The sequence below is a fragment of the Borostomias antarcticus genome (assembly GCF_949987555.1).
Source record: "Borostomias antarcticus genome assembly, chromosome: 12".
Lineage (NCBI taxonomy): Eukaryota > Metazoa > Chordata > Actinopteri > Stomiiformes > Stomiidae > Borostomias > Borostomias antarcticus.
In genome coordinates, this window is record NC_140245.1 from 16,933,496 (window position 1) to 16,954,523 (window position 21,028).

The 21,028-nt window shown below is 44.6% G+C and overlaps 1 protein-coding gene across 1 annotated transcript in view; it reads right to left on the bottom strand.

Annotated features, from left to right (window-relative positions):
- rcan2 (regulator of calcineurin 2) overlaps nucleotides 1-14,718 on the bottom strand; it is a gene marked incomplete at both ends in the record, with an annotated part of 86,819 nt that extends 72,101 nt beyond the window's left edge. The window contains one exon of the mRNA XM_084447482.1: nucleotides 14,503-14,718. Coding sequence (XP_084303608.1) covers nucleotides 14,503-14,718 — 216 coding nt within the window. The remainder of the gene's footprint in view (nucleotides 1-14,502) is intronic.
- Between the last annotated feature and the right edge of the window lie 6,310 nt (nucleotides 14,719-21,028).

The following is a 21,028-nucleotide window of genomic DNA, read 5'->3' on the forward strand; positions in this document are numbered from 1 at the left end:
CGGGTTTGGGTAAGAAAACCATATGTCCATTTCAGAATGGAGGTGAAGACCTCTAATCTGCAGTCTGCAAAAACACAACACACTGTGCTAACTCTTGTTTTGTGTATATTCTGTTTCTGATCTATTGGGTATCGAGTATCGATTCAGTATCATTTCCGTGTCAAGTATCGTTTCGGCATTGAGTATCATGATACTAAACTTTGTGTATCGAAGTCAAAATGTTGGTATCATGACAACACTAAGAGAGAGAGGTCTGAAGAAAATCATGGTGTTGACAGCAGAGAGAGTGGGAATGTGACATCCAGATACCTTCAGTTAGACAGACCGATTTTCCAACCTCCATCTGGGGCTCCTAGACACACCCAGCAGGCTATTCTTAGACTCAAGAGACAAAGACACTATACTGTATATAGGCCTGCTCCATCAACACCACCCAGCACTTCTTATCCCAGTCACGGCTACGCGTGTGTGTGTTTGTGTGTGTCATCCCAGTTATGGCTAGACGTGTGTGCATGTGTGTCATCCCAGTCATGGTTAGATGTGTGTGTGTGTGTGTGTGTGTGTGTGTGTGTGTGTGTGTGTGTGTGTGTGTGTGTGTGTGTGTGTATGTATGTGTGTGTTTGTATGTGTGTGTGTGTGTGTGTATGTATGTATGTGCGTGCGTGCGTGCGTGCGTGTGTGTGTGTGTGTTATCATGCAACGCCTCGGATGAGGCTCAGTGCCAATGAGGGACAGACGTGACGTGGGACAGACGAGGGACAGACATTTAACATGTTGAGGATTTCACCCTCCTGGATCAATCAGCAGAAGAGGTGGCACTGGGTCATACACACACACACACACACATACATACACACACACACACACACACACACACACACACACACACACATACGTACACACACACACACACACACACACACATACATACACACACACACTGAGTAGGTGAAGTGTGATAGATTTCATCATAGAATCATTACGTATGTCAGAAAATGGAATGAGAACGCTCATTATACTGGTTGTCATGGAGATCAGCCACAAGTAAATCAAATGCATCCTCCACTTTTCTCCTTACACAGTCTCCTCCAGTTTGTGTGTGTGTGTGTGTGTGTGTGTGTGTGTGTGTGTGTGTGTGTGTGTGTGTGTGTGTGTGTGTGTGTGCGTGTGTGTGTGTGTCTTTCTTTCCCTCCCTTATCTGGGCTCCCTCAGTGCTGATCTTCATGTGAAGCTGGATGACCTAACAGGCCTGGCCGGCTGACCAGTTACAGCTGCTGGACTGGACATCAGAAGACTGCACCAGACCAGAACCAGCTGGATATCACCAGACCAGACCAGACCATACTAGACTAGACTAGACCAGAACCAGACCAGACCAGACCAGAACCAGAACTATCAGGGTTGGTAGATAATGATGTTCAGGGAGAGGACAGACCAAACCAGATCGGAATAGACCAGACCGGAATAGACCAGATGACACCAGACCAGACCGGAATGAATCGGACCAGACGAGACTGGACTGGACCAGACCACACCATGCCATACCAGCCCAGGCCAGACAACACCACACCACACTAAAACACACCACAACACACCAGTCCAGACCACACCACACCAAAACATACCACAACACACCAGACCACACCACAACACACCAGACCACACCACACCACACTAAAACACACCACAACATACCAGACGACACCACACCACACTAAAACACACCACAACACACCAGACGACACCACACCACACTAAAACACACCACAACACACCAGGCGACACCACACCACACCAAAACACACCACAACACACCAGACCAGACCACAACACACCAGACCAGACCACACCACACTAAAACACACCACAACACACCAGACCAGACCACAACACACCAGACCAGACCACACTACAGCAAAACACAACACAACACACCATACCACACCACAACACACCAGACGACACCACACCACACTAAAACACACCACAACACACCAGACCAGGGGCCTCATTTATCAAAGAGCGTGTAAATTCAGGTGTAAAAGAGGGCGTACGACGAAAACGCGGAAAATGCACAATGTAGCGTACGACGAGAATATTTACACGCTTTTCGGATCTATCAAAAATGTCGTATGCCCTTTTCTGCACGGTAAATCCGAGACGGGCGGGGAAGGGAGCGTACGCGCACGCGCCCCGTGTTCCGCCCCCTCCACGCCCTAATCCAACCATATATGGTCAAAAGCATGAGTGGCCAAACGTGGTTTCCCGGAAGGAACCGGCTTAAAAAGGTAGCGTGGAGCACCCAGGCGGGACAATGAAACATGGAACGAAGAGCAAAGAAGAGGAACTTTTCGGAGACGGAGGTGCATGTGCTAGTTGGTGAGGTCCACGTGAGGAAGGCAATCCTCTTCGGAAGGTATAAATCGCCTACGTTTGTCTGTTTGCTCCTACAGCTTAGTAGCCTACTTTAGCTACGTGTTGTGCATCTAGGATTGGGCATACACGGACATAGCCTACTGTAACATGTGGCTGCGAGTGAAGCAAACATTCTGTGGTAGGCTATGATTAAATTAGGACCAAAAACAGGGAACAATAACGCAGATGACCACTTCATAATGTTAGAACACATTAAACATTTTCCCCTCTGGGAAATTAAGACTCATCTAAATCACCCGGTAAATCACAGCATTTATTTGACTGCCAACAGAAAAACATATCAAATGAATATGGCTGCACAATGAAATGTTTAATGCATAATCAAGTTCACAGACAAACTCAAAGAAAATGATTGAAATTGTTTCTCCAGACTCTGACGTGGGGTGGGACTCAGAGGAGGGGGAGTCTGCAGTGGTCCTTGACCTGACGGTCGTGCCCCCGCGAGTTGCAGCCTCCACCTCCAGCGCGCCGACTTCCACCTTCTTATCAGCTTTGAATATATATCTTGGCAAACATAACACGGGATGATGTACAAGGAGGGGACAGATACCTAGTGAAAGTACTATTGGTTGCTAGTAAAAAGACAATAACGAGGGCTTGGTATTAGGTGGAACCCCCAACCAAGGTGCAGTGGCTGGGTGTTGTGGAGGAGATGTAGGCTATGTTAGGGAGAGGTTCACGCATGCATTGAGGATGCAGGAAGGAAAGTTTGAAGGGAGATGGGAAAAATGGATGGATTATAGAAGGAAGTGTGATGATACCACTAATATTAAAATTGTCATATTTGAGTAAGAAAAAAAAGCTGCATGGATGGATGTACCCATAAGCTGTTATTGTAGGTTTTTATGTTTTATTGTATTGTCGTTGTATGGATGGAAAATGCTAATAAAGATTAAAAGTAAATAAGACAAAGAATATGTATCTTGGTTATGGACACACCAACAAGCCAGCCGTCACGCGCAGCGCCTGCCTCCAGTCTAGCCCCTACCCTGCTGTGCGCCAGGATGAATGAGTCATGCGTGGAGCCAGGCCACCGTGCCACTACACTTGTGATGAGCATGTCACATATGATTTGGGTATTTCTAGTGTGCACATTTTAGCGATTCACATAGACGTATTCATTCACTGATGGTGCCCTTATCAATATGTGGGTGCAGTCGCCATCGCCGTCACCTCTTTGGAGTTCTATCGGCCAGTAGGCCGAGTAGCGCCGGATTCATTTAGGCTCGCATTACGCACAGGAGGACTGTCATTTATATGCTTACCAAAGAGCAAACAGGTCCACATGATCACATATTAATGACAATCTAATTGGTCAATTATTGCCGTTTGATGGAGTGCCTGCATTAGGTGTGTGACATATAGCGCGGAAAGGTTTGGGACAGCGCATATAGGTTCAGTTTGGGGAACAAATCCATATCGGACCATGAATGAGCCGGTTAGAGGACACGTCTAATCTTGCATTGAGATATATGTTGGTGCTGAATTGGGCTATTAGCCTACATGATTGTGCGTTCATGAACTGTCGCTCTTATTCTCTCCGTCAAACATAGTAATTCACCGACGCACCACCTGCGTCGCCAGTTCCCCCTGTGTTCAAAGAGGGCGTAGAACACCGTGTAAATCGGTACGCCAACTGGAGAGGTGTCCTACAAAAGCGCGGAGAAAGGCGACTAAATTTTCGCCCTTACGGCTTGATAAATCGCAATGTGGGGGGGGCAAATGGCGTACGCCTGAACTCGCGAAAAAGACCGTGTAAAAGAAGGCGTACCTCAATGATAAATGAGGCCCCAGACCACAACACACCGGACCAGACCACACCACACCAAAACACACCACAACACACCAGACCACACCCCAACACAACACACCAGACCACACCCCAACACAACACACCACATCAAGACCAGACCAGACCACACCACAACACATCAGACCAGACCACAACACACCAGACCAGACCACACCAGACCAGACCAGACCAGACCAGACCAGACCACAACACATCAGACCAGACCAGACCACACCACACCACACCAGACCAGACCAGACCAGACCAGACCAGATCACACCACACTAGATCACACCACTTCTACTCTAGTCTCACATAGCCAGACCTAGGCTGCGTTCCGAATCGCATACTACCCTACTATATAGTATGCCAATACAGAATGTAGTATGTCCCAATACATAGTATGCCACATGCAGTATGGCAAAAATGCCAGGATGTGATACTACATCCGGTCGTATTTTGCAGTATGCAAGCCAGCAGGCTTCTCTGGCTATTCCGACCCACAACCCTGTGCGCAGCGGAAATTACGTCACGTGCGAGTCGCGCTGGAGGCTTTATTATGAATCCTGCGGCGCGCAGACAGATGTGCAATGATGGCGGACGCAAGCGGCAGCGGCAGCGCATTCAAGTGTTAGTACAGTAACGTCACTACATATTTGTAGCGACTCGTGTTGTGTGTATAATTGAAACATTAAAAGATACTATTGCTGCACGAAGCTAAGTGGATAAATGAGCGCAAATGTAAACCTATAACCTCAGCCAGTGGCCTAGTGGTATCTATAGTGGTAGCTACTAGCGTAACTTACTTCTGTAACATCAACTTGCCAGCTAGTTAGCTAGCTAGCTATGTGGTGCACTGAAGTTAACAACGTTACCTCTCACTCTTCTCATCATTCGTCAAATTTGCCAAAAAGCAGAATGCAAGCCAAGTCAGTATAGCTAGCTATGTAAGGTACGACCATGGATGTATTAATAGAAGGTACGACATACCAATTCAGCTCACCAGAAAATAGTTTGCTGATAATGCACGAGCCTATCCAGGACGTCAGTTAGCTAACGTTAACTAGGTAGTTGAAGTACTAGTCAGTCAACTGCTTTGTCTCACTGGAAAACATCATTAATTTGTTAGGGACAGATGAACATACTGAGAAACTCATCCAGTGGAGGATGGAGAAGGAGGAGCTGTTCACTGGGAAGAGAAATGCAGCGATAAAGGGGTTTGAGTGAGTAACACTTGACCCTATTTTACGAAATGTGATGAAAGGAGCATTTGTCATTGCTGGGCATGTTCCTTGTCCCCTTAGGATGTTTGTGGTCGAGCATGGCTTGGAGGGGAAGGTGACACCAGCCTCCATAAAAAAGAAATGGGAGAACCTCAAACAAAAATACAAAGTCAGTCACCAGTGTTGTGTGTATGCCTTCGATTAGCCATTTACTATGCTTTAGTGTCATTAACTAATCCTTTCATCTAATTAGCAGGATTTGAAGTGTCCTAAAACAGGGGTCAGCACAGAGGAGCAGCCTCCTGGAAATGGTATGGGGTGATGGATGCTGCATTGGGCAGTAAGCCATCCATCACCCCACCATTGCTAATTTCATCAGCAAGCCAGGAGGCTGTTGAAGTCTCAACTCCCTCTGTGTCTGATCCCATTCCTGTGGAGGATGAGTGTCCTGCTATACCACCACGAAAGAGAAGGAGGGAGGGAGGTCAGTCCAGTAGCCAGGTACTGGAGTACCTTAGAGAGACGGAAAAGAGAGAGGCAAGACAGCAGGCACTAGATGGGCAAAGGTATGAGGAGGCCAGGGGGAGAGAGGAGGCAGCCAGGGCTAGGGAGGAAGAGAGGTACCAGGAGAGCAGGAGGAGAGAGGAGAGAAGAGAAGAGGAGGCCAGGAGGAGAGAGGAGGCAGCCAGAACAAGGTATGACAAATACAAGATGGTGTGGACTACTCCAGTCTCCCTCAGTGTAACAAGATTGTGCTGTATTTTTACTCTATTTTAAATTTTTAGTGTCTTTTACTTAATTACTTCTATTTTTTACTGTACTATGCACATTTGGGAGCTAGCAATTGCATTCCAGTGCATATTATACCTGTATGATGTGCACCTGACTAATAAAACTTACAAGGGAGGAGAGAAGAGACGAGGAGGCCAGTAGGAGAGAGGATGAGTCTCGGTCAAGAGAGGAGAGGCGGGAGGACCACTTTTTGGCACTACTGGAGGCACTCGGCAAGAAATTATAATTTAGCTTTGTTTGTTTTGTTTGTCTTGTGTTGCAGCATGTTTAATTTAATTAGCTTCATTTGTTTGCTTAAAATGCCTCATTAAATGTTTCGACCAACTAACCTGTGCTTTCTTAGAGCTCAATCAGTCAAATATACTGTATCCTGAGTGTTGAATAATTGTTGACTGACGGGTAGCTTGGCCTCCACTGGACTTGAAATGGTCTTTCAAAGCATCCACACTTTTTCCTTCAAAGTTACAGGTGAAACTGGGACAACGTGATGTGTGGATTACACAGTACACAATACACAAGTCATGATTGATCATTAGATGTAGTTATGATTGATCATTGGATTTATACATCACACGTGTTAAACCAAACATAATGCATAATGGTAGCTTGGGAAAATGAGGGTGACAATACAAAATGAAGAACAAATTAACAGGCATCAAGCTTGGTTTTGGTGAAGAAACAATGAGGTGTGATGCTGCGCTACGATCGGATTGTTGCTGACGAATGACGACGACAATATTCTCGGCACCAACAACGATCGTAGCGCAGAGAATGTGAGCTGGAGAATAGCCAGTCTGCGCGCTGGCCTGTGCGCATGCGTGCTGGAGCAAGTGGGGGAGAGGCGTGTAAAGATCATATTACAGAGGCTAAAGACCCGGTATTTGAAAACAAAAACAACAATGGCTCGCGTTGCGGAATCTCAACTGTCGATTCATCCAATCTGATTGATGAAAACAACCGTTTAGCGGCCGAAAATGGATTTTGAGAAACTGCATTCCCGTTGCCCCGTCCGACGCCATTACATGGATATACTGGCTCGCGCTGGATTTTAAATTTCTTCTACAGGCCTCCGAACAACACAAAAGTGATCTCGGTGAGTCAAACTTCTTATAATATGTCGTAAATAAGGTCCAGGTTGTCAAAAACGAGCATTTTCCTTTAATTGCATGAATGGTTTATTTCCAGTTTGAGATACAAGGACACTACATTACGACTGCAATGACCTGATTATATACTGTCACATATCAAAGGTTGTAAAATGTAGGTTCAGTCAACTAAGTTACACAACAGAATTGGCAAGAATGTTTACACTAACGTTACAAAGTTAAATGTGATGCTGCTTCACATGCAGACAGGACATAGAATGACAATGACTGAAATGCATTATGTAATTTTACTGACGTGGATGAATACCTTGATCAGGTTAAAATGTACAATTCCGTTCAAACTACATACATTACAAAGGAACAACAGGAGAGCTCTTGTCCTCCGACGGTATTGGCGTCTCTGGCGAGCTCGACGAATGGCGTTCTCGTGCATCTGGAAGGGATTTACTGCGCCAACCATTTCGAATCTTGCGCGTCTCTGCGGACAGCTGTGGGCGAATGTCGCGTTATGGACTGCGACGGATGTCGTCAGATTTCAGGGCGCAATGTTATGACAGAGTAGTATGTCCCAATTGGATGTCTACTGCTTGCAAAGTACGTACTTTCTAAGGGCAGCTGTAGTAGGTACTGGTAGTAAGAAGTAGAAGTATGCGATTCGGAACGCAGCCCTAGTGTATCTCCACACTTCATTTACGCTGTGCCAGTGCTGGAGAAAGGTCTGTCTGGACTCATTACCATTCTGAGATAGGGAGGAAAATCTCTTGGACCGGGAGAATATCCCGTCGCCACTGATAAGAGCAGGGAGAATCTCCTGTCGCCGAATGACAACGCTTATCTCCAAAACCTACTGTACATCCGGTCAGTCAGACTACACCACATCAGACTAGACTACACCAGACCAGACTGGACCAGACAACACCTGACCACACCAGACCAGATTGGATCAGACCAGACCAGGCCACACTGTACCAGACCAGAGCGGAATGAACCGGAACAGACCAGACTGGACTGGACCAAACGAGACTAAAGCCAGTGGTGGTTCAGGAGGAGGCCATGTTAACAGTGGAGACCAACATTCATCAGAGTAGAGAAGGTCAGAGGCAGAGTGGAAGAGAGATATACGGAGTCTGCTGTGTTTACCAAGGACAGACAGGCTCTAGATATTACTTTTCTCTTCCGTTCAGAAATGAATGTACACTAATAATCTCCTTGACACAAATCAACTCTTTAAATCATGTAATTTAATACACAGTGTGTAACCAGTTAGAAGACCAGATCAACATACTAAACAAGCTGATCTTCTCAACACTTAACCGGACCATCTATTTTAATCTATAATCTCATATCTGTTAACTGTCGGGACAAGTAGAAGTTTAATACATTAGGCTGAGTGTTCTCATATGGAACATGGCATCAGGACGAGTAAGATGGCTAACGGAGATGACCAGAGATGTGTTTGAAATGGTTCACTCACTCCCTCCCTATTACCATGGATGTATTGAGTGCGACTCATAGTGAACTACATGGGGAATGATTTAACAGTTTTGGGACACTACATGGAATGTAACTGCGTAAGATATTCATGACTCAAACAAGCAGACGCGCTGATCACTGATGGCAGCAGGTTGAAATATCAGGTAGTATTCAGGTTCCATGTTTAGTTGAATGATAAATCCCATATAAATGGTTGGAATTCTAATGATGTGCAAGTGTGATTTTGTCAACTTTAGTGCTGTCTGCTAATAGCAGCCTGTGAAGCTGCACGATAAGACCGTGATAGCAAGTTAGCTCACGACAGCAGCTTCCATAATATTATCGGTAGCTGTCGGTGGCTAAAAAGCAGATAGCTAACTTTACAACGATGATTCCTGTAGCTATTTTGATTTTGATGCTATTAGTTCAACTTCTGTTTCTCGGGCAGGAACGGAGACGAACTCGCATTAGCAGCAAAGTAGCTAGAGGAATGATCTTAACATTAGCTAACTGCTTTAGCAGCTTCCGTCTTCTTCACTTCTCCTTCGGTAAAACATGACACCGTTGTGTTGTGGTATTGTGGAGGGCTTAGGCAGAAGCAGGAAGATAAACCACTTTTGCCCCATATAAGTAAAATAATGGCCTCATAAGCATTTTTCGATTGTAAAATTGTGTTCACTTGTTTTAGTTTGCAAACATATGCAATTTTCTTAGCATTCCCAGCTTTGTATGTAGTTTTAATGTGAAAGATACATCTTGAGGTTAATGACGTTACCTTATGAACACAAATAGCTTAACCTATAGGCCTACATAAAAACAATAGCCTAAAACCATGTTTATTTACAATGTATTTTCTTTCATTGATAGCAGGCCAATAGTTAGGGTGCGGAAAACGACGCGCGGCCCTGAGACCATCAGGCAGGCAGCTCAGGAGGTCGTTGAAGGCTATATATATTATTATGATATTATGTCTAATAATACATTTGTTGAAAGTACGCAGGCTGATCTACTATACAGAATTGGACCGAGGAGTGTTCTCATATGGAACTAGGCTGCACACTCCCGCCCGCGACAAGAGCTGAATTGTAGTCAGCTTTCCCCGCTGCGCGCAGGACGCGTGCGTCCCCCGCTGATCCGAGCGAGAACGCAGGCGGAATGTCGCTCCCCGTCTGAAACGGCCTTGACTCCTGGAATCCCAAGGTCTTTCATATTGAAATTCTCTTGATGGTCTGGGAAGTTGCGAGACGTGTTAAGGGAGTGCATCAGTCGTGAGCCTTGACAGTAGGCTACCAGCCTGCGCTGCGCTCAGCACAAAGTTGGATGAATGGATGGACTTATTGGAATCCTGGAAAATGTTTATTGCGCTCTAAAATCATGAAAGCATAAATGTAAAAATGCAGCAACAGAAGTAGTCTAGATGAGATGGTGGTTTAAATGAATGGCAACACATAAATTGAGACATAAATTGAGACTGGTGATAATGCTGATAATCTACAGTAGGGCCTACCTCTGGCTGAGTTCATGGTTACAGCCATTCATCTCTTACATGTACATGGGCCTATACAATACTTGCACAATCTACTTTGGAGGTTAAATCCATCCATCTATAAATCAAACTAGCGAATTCAATGGCCGGTCATGGCAAAGCACCCGCTAACGCAGGCTACCCCACTCCCCACGATCCAGGGCTAGGAAACCGGTTCATCCAGTTTATTTGAATATAAAAGAATTTGGGGGGGGGGGGGTTACAATAGTCTAGTCCAGGTTCGCTGGCGAGTGACGAGCTAGTCAGATGGCGCATGCATGTGTGGACATTGTAGGCCGATTCTGTAAAACCTAAAGAATAAAAGTAGGCTACGTTCAACATTCATTGGAGTGGTCCAGTTAGATAGGCTAGTCTAATCTAAATAAATTGAGGACCTGTATTTTCAGTGTTTGCTGGTAGCGAATGCCACAGACAGGGAGGAAATCTATTCGTTTCATTGTTTGTGCTCTGTATGCACAAGATAGTTAATGTTCGGATATAAATGGCAGTATAGCGGGAAAAAACCCTATCAAAGGCCAAGATTAGAAGGGATTTGAAGATGTAATTGGTCATTTTAAATGGGCCTACTTTATCTTTTGATGCCTATTTGAACGGACTGCATCGATCAATGCAATGACTCCATGTTTTTCAGTTTTACCCTTTTCATCAATAAAACATCATTTTTACAACCATGTCTCATTGATTGGGAAGGCATTTAGAGCTGCCGGTCTATTAGCCTACTCGGACTCAGAGGATGACATAACTGTTTATTGAGAAACAATTGCAGGCTGGGCTATATAAAGAAATGCCACAATGCATGTAGTCTAGATATATTACATTATGGTTAGGCTATAGCCTACACTTTATGGTAGACTGCCCTCTCGCTCGCTAAGCAGGCTACATTGTGGCTGTTTTGTTCATCGCAGAAGCCTATAGCCTAGGCTACACATTAAAAAAATGATTTTTTTATATAGACCTAGAAGGAATCAGAATATGTGGACATTTAATTTTTGCCTATTTTAATACAATTCAAATTCTGCTTTTCAACGGACATTATGACCTGAGCATAATTAATAATTATCTAAGTTAATATAGGCCTATGAGAACGCAACGCTTTTTACGATAGGCTAGGCCTATGCATCTTGTGATTGTACTGTAGCCTAGGCTACAACTTAAGGCTCATTTGGCCCTATTTAATTCATTTAAGCCTACTAGGCTACTCATTATTAATCGAATTATCTAGTTGATATATGAATAAAACAATAAGCCGTTTTAATGGCTATGGGCTACTAGTTGTTGCTATACACGAGTTGATGCGCTCTGCTCTTACGGTTGAGGCGGCAGCTCAAATACACTTCGCACATATCCTCTGCTATAGCCTCTCACAGACAGCTAGGTGCACTTCATGCATTGGTAGACAGTTCTGTTCTTGCTGCAGCTTGTCTTCACCATGCAGGTATTTTGGTGGGGGTATTCTTCTGTGGACACTGCGAGGGGCGCCGCCGGAGCGCGCAGCTCTTCAGCCAACTGGAGATGTCGCGTCTGGGGAGGCTCTGCGTCTCTCCACCAGTCCCCAGCGAGTCCAAGCTCCCCCAATGAATAATACTTATTTATAATAGCCTACGTAGCGCGAAACTGTGCATATAATAGGCTGTAGCCAGCGCGAAACTGCGCATTCCCTATAGCCGTTCATGGAACGGCTGGCGGCCGGTATAAATAAATAAAAACATACACGATATTTTCTTATTTGAATGATCTTGAATATATATATATTCAAGATCATTCAAATAACAAAATATTGTGTATATTGTGCATGTGAACGCACTCACTGTCAAACCTGCCGCTACCTATGCACAAGATAGTTAATGTCCGGATATGATTGGCAATGAGTGATCTTTACTCATGGCGACTATGTCAATTTTGTATGGATCCACAAGTCGATCAAGCTTATTTTTTCTTTGTATCGTGCTGAAGCCATATAGCCTACTGCGCTCAGACTTGGCTACATTATGCCCTGTCTTCAAATTTACTTCCGGGGTTTACTAGTAGCCTACCAGTTGAATGCGTTCCAGAAACAAAACGCAAAACCCCCACGTTCACCATATCTTTACTAACAAATATATTTACAATACTGTTATTTTGCGCATTTGACCAAACAGCCACCACGTCTTGACCCGACGTCAGTTACCGAGATAGATAGGCTACTGTAGGCCTAGATATAGGTGTTCGTAATAATTAAATTACATCCAGATGGAGAAAACATGTGTTTGAGAACAAGGTATAGCACCTTTCATACAGATAAATTCAGCTCAAAGTGCTTTACAACAGAGCATTTAAATTAAAGAAGGTGAAACTTAATGATGCTTCATTCGTAGACTATAGGAGAAAAACACTGAGCCCAGCCTGCTAAATCTACTCAAAGACGCCACCTGGCGGTGGTGCATCACTAAAACGAAATAACACCCGTCTGAAATCCCACGAGATTTCCAACGGGATTTCCCTGCCAAATACCGCGAGGTGAAATGCTGCAGCATGTGACATTTCTAACTTCCCACATCTGTATACAGACCAGGGGCCTCATTTATAAAACTTTGCTCAGGATTCGTGCATTAAGGGTTGCGGACATCCGCAAGTTCCAAAAGGTACGCACGATTTTCAGATTTATAACGAAGTGCGCACGCATGTCCCACGCCGGTTCCCCATTATAAATCCCAATCAACTCTAAACTTGGCGCATGTGAGCGCTCGTTTTGTCCCACCCTCTTAATGCCCATAAATGCCTATAAATGGCCAGTGAAACGCTTCCAATTCACAGAAATTGATACAGCCCAAATCTATCATGATGGCAAATGTGGCAGCAAAGACGGGGAAGCGGCTCATGAGCCACTTGTCGTCATTGGCCAGTACAGTAGGTCTTGCTGGTCCCTGAAGACTCGCTCTCTCAGTATTCCTTCATCCACATCATCCAACAACAGTACATATAAAGCAGCCATTGTGCGTCATAATGCATTGGAATTGCATGCCTTTTTATACCCACCTACGGACATGATTATATGGAACAGGTGCGATTGACAATATATGAACCACGCACGTGATTGATTGATTGATTGATTGATTTCATTTCTGGGTATAGGAGACGATGGATCCGAGGCATCACATGTAGAGGTGAGGGCACTTATTTCCGACAATGCTGGATGTCATGAAGACAGAACAGCTGATGACATAACATCCATAACATCTAAGACAATTAACAGCATTCTTATCTGCATGACTGAGGCATCGAACACGGGATCAGTTTAGCCTATTTCATTTATCAAATAAGCATGGCGATTTCTAAATAGCCCAAATAGCTTATAATAATGGGTGCCCTATGAATGTGGATTCCTGAGTCAAACAATGAGGCAATGAAAAACCAGCAACAAACACAGTCTATTTCAATGTAACACAGCTTACAGTGAATCATATTATCCTTATAATATAATAGCCTACACATTGCCTGAGTAAACATGTCATGTACAACAGTGCACACTTAGAGATTTCTTGTTGAGGAATGCTAGGCTGCATGTTGGCACTGTCATTTTCCCCGCAGTGAGAGGGGCTTCTCTACGACTAGAGTGATTGTTGCTCTACCAAAATTGGGATTCACAGCAGTGTAAGAAGTGTGTATGAAGGCCGTTCACAAGTCATTCACAACAGTATTTGAATTATAGTGATTGCTTTGAGCACAGCCTACGCTGTCCACGTGATTATTTGTGAGAATAAATAAATAAAAGGATAATTTATGAGAATAAATAAATACAATAATTATTTATGAGAATAAATACATGAATCAATTGTTTAGCGATGACAGATACAGTTTATTATGATTCCCAGTTGGGCAATGCAACATATTTGAGGGGTTATTTTGCAATATTGGATATATATTTATTGTTCACAATGGTGTCAATTTCAAAGCGTTTCTCAGGTTTCACATTTCTGCCATTAGGATCACAGTTTTTCATTTCGCCAGAAATGTGCGTACACATGGGTCAGAGTGTGATTGGAGGTGAGCACATTCTTTTGTGCGTATGCAAGCTTTATAAATGAGGCCCCAGGTAATATGCTTTCCAACCCGCCCCCCCCCCCCCCCCCCCCCAGAGGAGTGGTATGCCCCTACCTTGCCTTCCTGCTCCTCGAACACAGATTGGTCCACATTGCAGGCGAACAAGGAGGTGGGGAGATCGTTGAAGTCGGTGATCTGATGGAAGCTGTTGCCCAGGGAGGGATTTCCCACAGTGGTCTGCAGCACCAGGAGCTCCTCCCCCCCCAGCAGGTACACCCTCTGGTAGAACGAGGCGTGGCCAAGACTAGAAAATACATGTTCTCCTTTCATGGCTGGAGAGAGAGAGAGAGAGAGAGAGAGAGAGAGAGAGAGAGAAAGAACAGCAACCTTGTCAACAGCAACCTTGGGAAAATCCTCTGCTTTATTTTTAACAGCAGACTCCTACATTTCCTCAGTGAAAACAATGTCCTGAACAAATGTCAATTGAGGGGGACACTCAGGCACTGTTATAGAGTGTGGTGGAGGAGGTTTGGGTTAGGGACGTGGGGACACTCAGGCACTGTTATAGAGTGTGGTGGAGGAGGTTTGGGTTAGGGACGTGGGGACACTCAGGCACTGTTATAGAGTGTGGTGGAGGAGGTTTGGGTTAGGGGCGTGGAGACACTCAGGCACTGTTAAAGAGTGTGATGGAGGAGGTTTGGGTTAGGGGCGTGGAGACACTCAGGCACTGTTATAGAGTGTGATGGAGGAGGTTTGGGTTAGGGATGTGGGGACACTCAGGCACTGTTATAGAGTGTGACGGAGGAGGTTTGGGTTAGGGACCTGGGGACACTCAGGCACTGTTATAGTGTGATGGCCGCTGGCACAAAGGAACGCCTGAACCACTCTGTCCAGTGCTCCCCATCTGCTGCCCAGCTTTCCTGAAAGAGGATCATGGAATTGTATTTTGCACTTTGCTGGCAATCGACACAGTCACTTTTCTGTCCTGGCCCCATAGTGGTGGAATGAACTGCAACTGACATCAGGACAGCAGAGTCGCTGCCCATCTTTCCCCGCAGGCTCAAAACTCACCTCTTCAAGAAGTACTACCAGGATTCCTCCCTCTTGAGCACCTACTGTATTTTTAGTTTGCCATTCTTCACTTTGCCTTCAGCACTATGTTATGCTTAGTCACTTGTTTAGAAAGGAGATGCACTTGTGAGTTCTTACAAGTAGTAGTACACTGACTACCTACATTAAATGCAACTAGAAAGTACATTTCCTGGAGAAAATGTGAGGTGGGCTAGCTGCCGCAGCTGTAACAGCTACTGCTATTACTACTATGGACTGGGCAATCTCCATGCACCCACCGGTGAAGACCGTGTGTCTCTCTAGGCTGAGTTGTGGGGCCTGTGGTGTGGATAGTGGTGTCCCGGCGAGACTCTGCCCCCGCGAATCATAGCGGGTCAGGGGCAGTGCAGTGACCTCCGGGCAATCTGCATGCACCTGCCGGCGAAGACCGTGTGTCTCCAGCCCACTCAGAGGCTGAGTTTAGGGGTCCGTGACGTGGTTAGTAGTGGCGAGACTCCGCCCCCTCGGGTCATAGCCGATCAGGGAGAGTGCACCCCTCTTTTGGCCACCCAGCTGCCCCCACCGGTGAAGATTGTGTGTCTCTAGCCCACTCAGGGGCTGAGTTGTGGGATCCGTGGCGTGGATACTGACGTGATGGAGGGACTCCACCCCCTCGGGTCAGGTGTCAGGGTCAGAGATGGTCTGGGGGAGGTCAGTGACCCCCAGGCCATCCCCATGCACCCACCCACCCAGTACTACACTCAAAAATAGATTAGACTACTCATTATGACCAATACAGATTTAATAAGTACAATAGCTCAAAAAGTACAAAAGGTATCAATATGACTTAACAGCCTGAATAAGATTGTCATTCTGAATATTATTTGAATATCAGGAAGGTAGGAACAAAGTTAGTAACAAAGGAATGAAGGAAGGTAGGAATATAAATGCTACCACAGTAGTCATAAAAGTGTGCCTGTACCTTTAAGAGAGTCTGCTTGTGTACCCAAATTCAAATCCCAACTGACACTCTAAGCATCCCATCATTCACTTCAATGGGAAGGCATGCCGGCTTCAGACAGACCTGTTCTGCTGTGCTTTAAGGCCTATATTGCTTATGTGCATAAAGTTGGGACTGAGTATCTACTTGTGTCGTGTGTGTGTGTCAGTTGGAAGGAAGATTCAAGATAGCCTTCAATAAGTTTTCCATTTTTTATTTGCCTAGTTAATTAATGTCTTCCTCATATTCGCAAAACAGCAACGCAAAGATTTATACAACTGCAACATTAGCCTATGTGTGTGTATGCTAAATCAAAATAAAATAAATAAAATAAAATAATCCTGTTTAGCTCATGTTGCTGCTGTGTGTCTTTAAGCACTATTTCTGCAATCTTACATCAGTCAGGAATATAATATTTCGGGTTTTGACTCGGGCTTCAACTGTTGCATTACAGTCGGGCTTATTGTCGGGCCAGGCCTCAACATCACAAACTCGGGCAGGGCACAGGCTTAATTTTCCGGTCCATGCAGACCCATAATAGTTATAATAGTCACCATAATGGTCTCTTCTATGACAGGGTTGGTTAACCTGCTCTTGAAGTGAGAGTGATGTCCTGTTTCCCAGTGTCGCCCCTGCTTTTTGTGTCTACTGTATCTCTGTGATGTGTGTTCTCTGTGTCTGTCTGTGATGTGTGTGTGTTCTCTGTCTTTCTCTATGACGAGTGAGTGTGTGTGTGTGTGTGTGTTTGTGTTCTCTGTCCATCTCTGTAATGTGTGTGTGTGTTATCATGTCTATCTATGTGATGTGTGTGTGTTCTCTCGTCTATCTCTGTGATGTGTGTTCTCTGTCTCTGTGATGTGTGTGTTCTCTCTGTCTATCTCTGTTATGTGTGTGTGTGTTCTCTTGTGTCTGTCTCTGTGATATGTGTGTGTGTGTTCTCTTGTGTCTATCTCTGTGATATGTGTGTGTGTTCTCTGTCTATGTGATATGTGTGTGATGCTAATGAAAAGATGCAGAGACCGGTGTGAAGCAGGAGCTAGGAACCACACACACACACACACACACACACACACACACACACACACACCGTGTTCTCCCCTTGCCTTAACCCCCCTCCAATAAGCACCACCTCCTCACGCATTTGACCTTCCAATAAACACCACCACCTCAAGCCTCATCCTGCCTAGGCACTCTCCCGCCTCTCTGAGTCCTGCTTTTGGGTCCTAAGAACTCTATTTACACATAATAGACATTGGTATATGTTCATTTACAAGGCCCTGTAAGACATGATAGACATTGGTATCTGTTCAAGGCCCTGTAAGACATAATAGGCATTGGTACTGTATGTGTTCAAGGCCCTGTAAGACATAATAGGCATTGATATATGGTATCAAGGCCCTGTAAGACATAATAGACATTGGTATCTGTTCAAGGCCCTGTAAGACATAATAGACATTGGTATCTGTTCAAGGCCCTGTAAGACATAATAGACATTAGTATGTGTTAATTTCAAGGCCCTGTAAGACATAATAGACATTGATATATGGTATCAAGGCCCTGTAAGACATAATAGACATTGGTATCTGTTCATTTCAAGGCCATGTACGACATAATAGACATTGGTATCTGTTCAAGGCCCTGTAAGACATAATAGACATTGGTATATGGTATCAAGGCCCTGTAAGACATAATAGGCATTGGTATATGGTATCAAGGCCCTGTAAGACATAATAGACATTGGTATGTGTTCAAGGCCCTGTAAGACATAATAGACATTGGTATGTGTTCAAGACCCCAACACATCTTAGAATTCTACTGTTGTTCAGGAAGCACTCTCAAGTCCCTGACTTATATTTGAATACAACAGGGAACCTCTGCTGTCAAGATTCTTTCAAGCACACATAGGTGGTTGTTGTGCATTAACCTACATCATACTATAGCTTGATAGCTAACTGCAGCAACAGCTAATGTTAGCCTGGTAATAGCTAATGTACAGTAATCACACTTTTTAGTCTGTCTTCTGATGTTACTAGCTACTGTCTTTCTGCAATCAGCCCGTTCCATACAAGCAGGTTTCAACAGGCACTCTACTAGTAGGATCAATACCCAATTACATTCACACACTGACACAAATTATTATACCCTTCTCAGTCAGTCACACACCCACATACACACACACACACACACACTCATGCACGCACACACACGCACACACACACACACACACACACACACACACACACACACACACACACACACACACACACACAGAGAGCTATAGATAGCGTCTGTAGCAGGCTGGCTTATTCCTGACCTGTGTGAACAGTTGCTATAAATAGGCCAGTTGTAATGAAATGCACAGATTGCCTGAGCACTTGATTAAACTGAAATGTTCCAGACAGGCAGCATGGCCCCGTTTCATTTCAATATCAGCAACACAAATACACACACACACACACACACACACACGGTTACGGCCTCTATTTTCTATTTAACAACACACAACTTTCAGAGAGGATGTACAGGGCCTGATTGTGACTATGTAAAGCAGAGCAGCAAACCAGAGCAGAGAAGAGCAGAGTAGAACAGAGTAACAGAGCAGAGTAGAACTGAGTAGTGTATAGCAGAATAGAGCAGAGCAGAGTAGAACAGAGCAGAGTAGAGCACAGTAGAACAGAGCACAGCAAAGTAGAGTAGAGAAGAGTAGAGCAGAGTAGAGCAAAGCAGAGTAGAGCAGAGTATAGTAGAGTCATTTAGTAGTCGATACCAATACCAGAGAAATTCCACGATTCTCGATACCGAATTCGATACCACAGTAAAAAAAAAAAAAAAAAATCCCATGTAGCCTACTTCAACATGCAGCATACTTTATTAACAATATCATCTTCTGTCTGATACTGTACTGTGAAAGGAACATTATGAGACCTCAATAATCAGGTAGCCTAGCTCAATGACTGTAAGAAAACAGCAGGATACATAGGCAGGGGTTAAATTGGCATTTGTTATGTGGGGGGGGGGGGGGGCTATGCTAGTGGGGTTGGCAAGGATGCGCATGGGTGCGGGCAGTGGCAGCAGAGATGGTGGCACTTAATGCTGCTTCATAAATATCAAATATCAAGACTTTAATGATCTAAGTAGTCTTGATTAAATATAATTCTAACACTTTGCTTCTCAACCCTATGCTGTGCTGTTCCACCCTGCACTGCATTGCTCTCTAGCTACTCCTGGGTTTGGTGACTCAATCCTAGAATATATAAAAACATATAAAAACATGGCTGATTGCCATGTTAGCACTAGATAGCTTTATTTAGCTAATGTATATCTAGCTGGCTTACCGTTAGCTAACTTGATAGCTTGCCAGCGATTCCTGGCTGACTAAAATCTCGGTGTTGTTAGAGAAAACATTGTTTGATCTGAATATATCAGACGAAATCCAAGGTATACTCACTCATAAAAAGTTCACAGCACTTCTAATCTGACAACTGACTGACAAGTGGAGCGAAAATGAAGAATACCCAGGCCAGTGAAAGTGATGACGCAACATAATTTTGAACTTGAACCATTTAACTAAAATGAATTGTGATTTATGTGGATACAAAATGGTTGTATTATTTTAACAATAAAGACCAAGGAAAAATGAAAAAAAAAAAAAATGTTGATGATGGATGTGCCGGGGTTGAGCTCCGGCTGATGACGTTTGGGAACCTATAGATAGCCCCGGCCCAGTTTAACTCCTGTACATAGGCATTATGCAAAATAAACAGACCTGATGGGCTAAAATGTTTCTTCAAGGCTTGATCCAAGACAATCATAAGCTTAGTTATCTATATATGCATGTTTTGCGTTGACTGGCTTGTTCTATCTAGTGCTAGACAGACAGCTAGCTGCCAAAACAACCTGGCTGGCTGGCTAGCTAGCAAATAGCTGGTTGGCTTGCAACTTGTGTGACAAATATGGTAAACTAATGTAAAGGTACACGGGATGCATTCAAAAATGTTTGCAAACCTGGCAAAGAATGCATCTAAGAAACTGACTGGCTAGAACAAGCTAGCTAGCGTTAGCTAGCAACTGACTTCAACAAGACGTGGTGTTATGGCTAGCGCTAGCTATGCTAGCAAGTAGCACTAGCCAAACAGCCCAAAACGTTTTTTAAGTTTTGATTAATTTTGGTAGGCTCTCAGCCCTCTACTTTATAGTGGTACAAAATAGATTCATAAAATCTAATTGGAAATTGTTCATTTTCAAGAGATTGTGGATGTAGAATGTCTATGTGAAAGCTAAAGTTGATCGGGTCCAGTATTACTAGACCAGCAGCCGCATACAAGCCCATTCTGAGACAAATCCATCCATCCATCATCATCCACTTATCCGGGGTCGGGTCGCAGAGGCAGCAGTTCCAGCAGGGGGCCCCAGACATCCGTTTCCCCAGCAGCATCAACCAGCTCTGCCTGGGGAATCTTTAGCCGCTCACAGGCCAGTGGGGAGATGTAGTCCCGCCACCTGGTCCTGGGTCTACCCCGTGGCCTCCTCCCAGCCGGACACACCTTGAACACCTCCCTAGGGAGGCGCCCAGGAGGCATCCTCACTAGA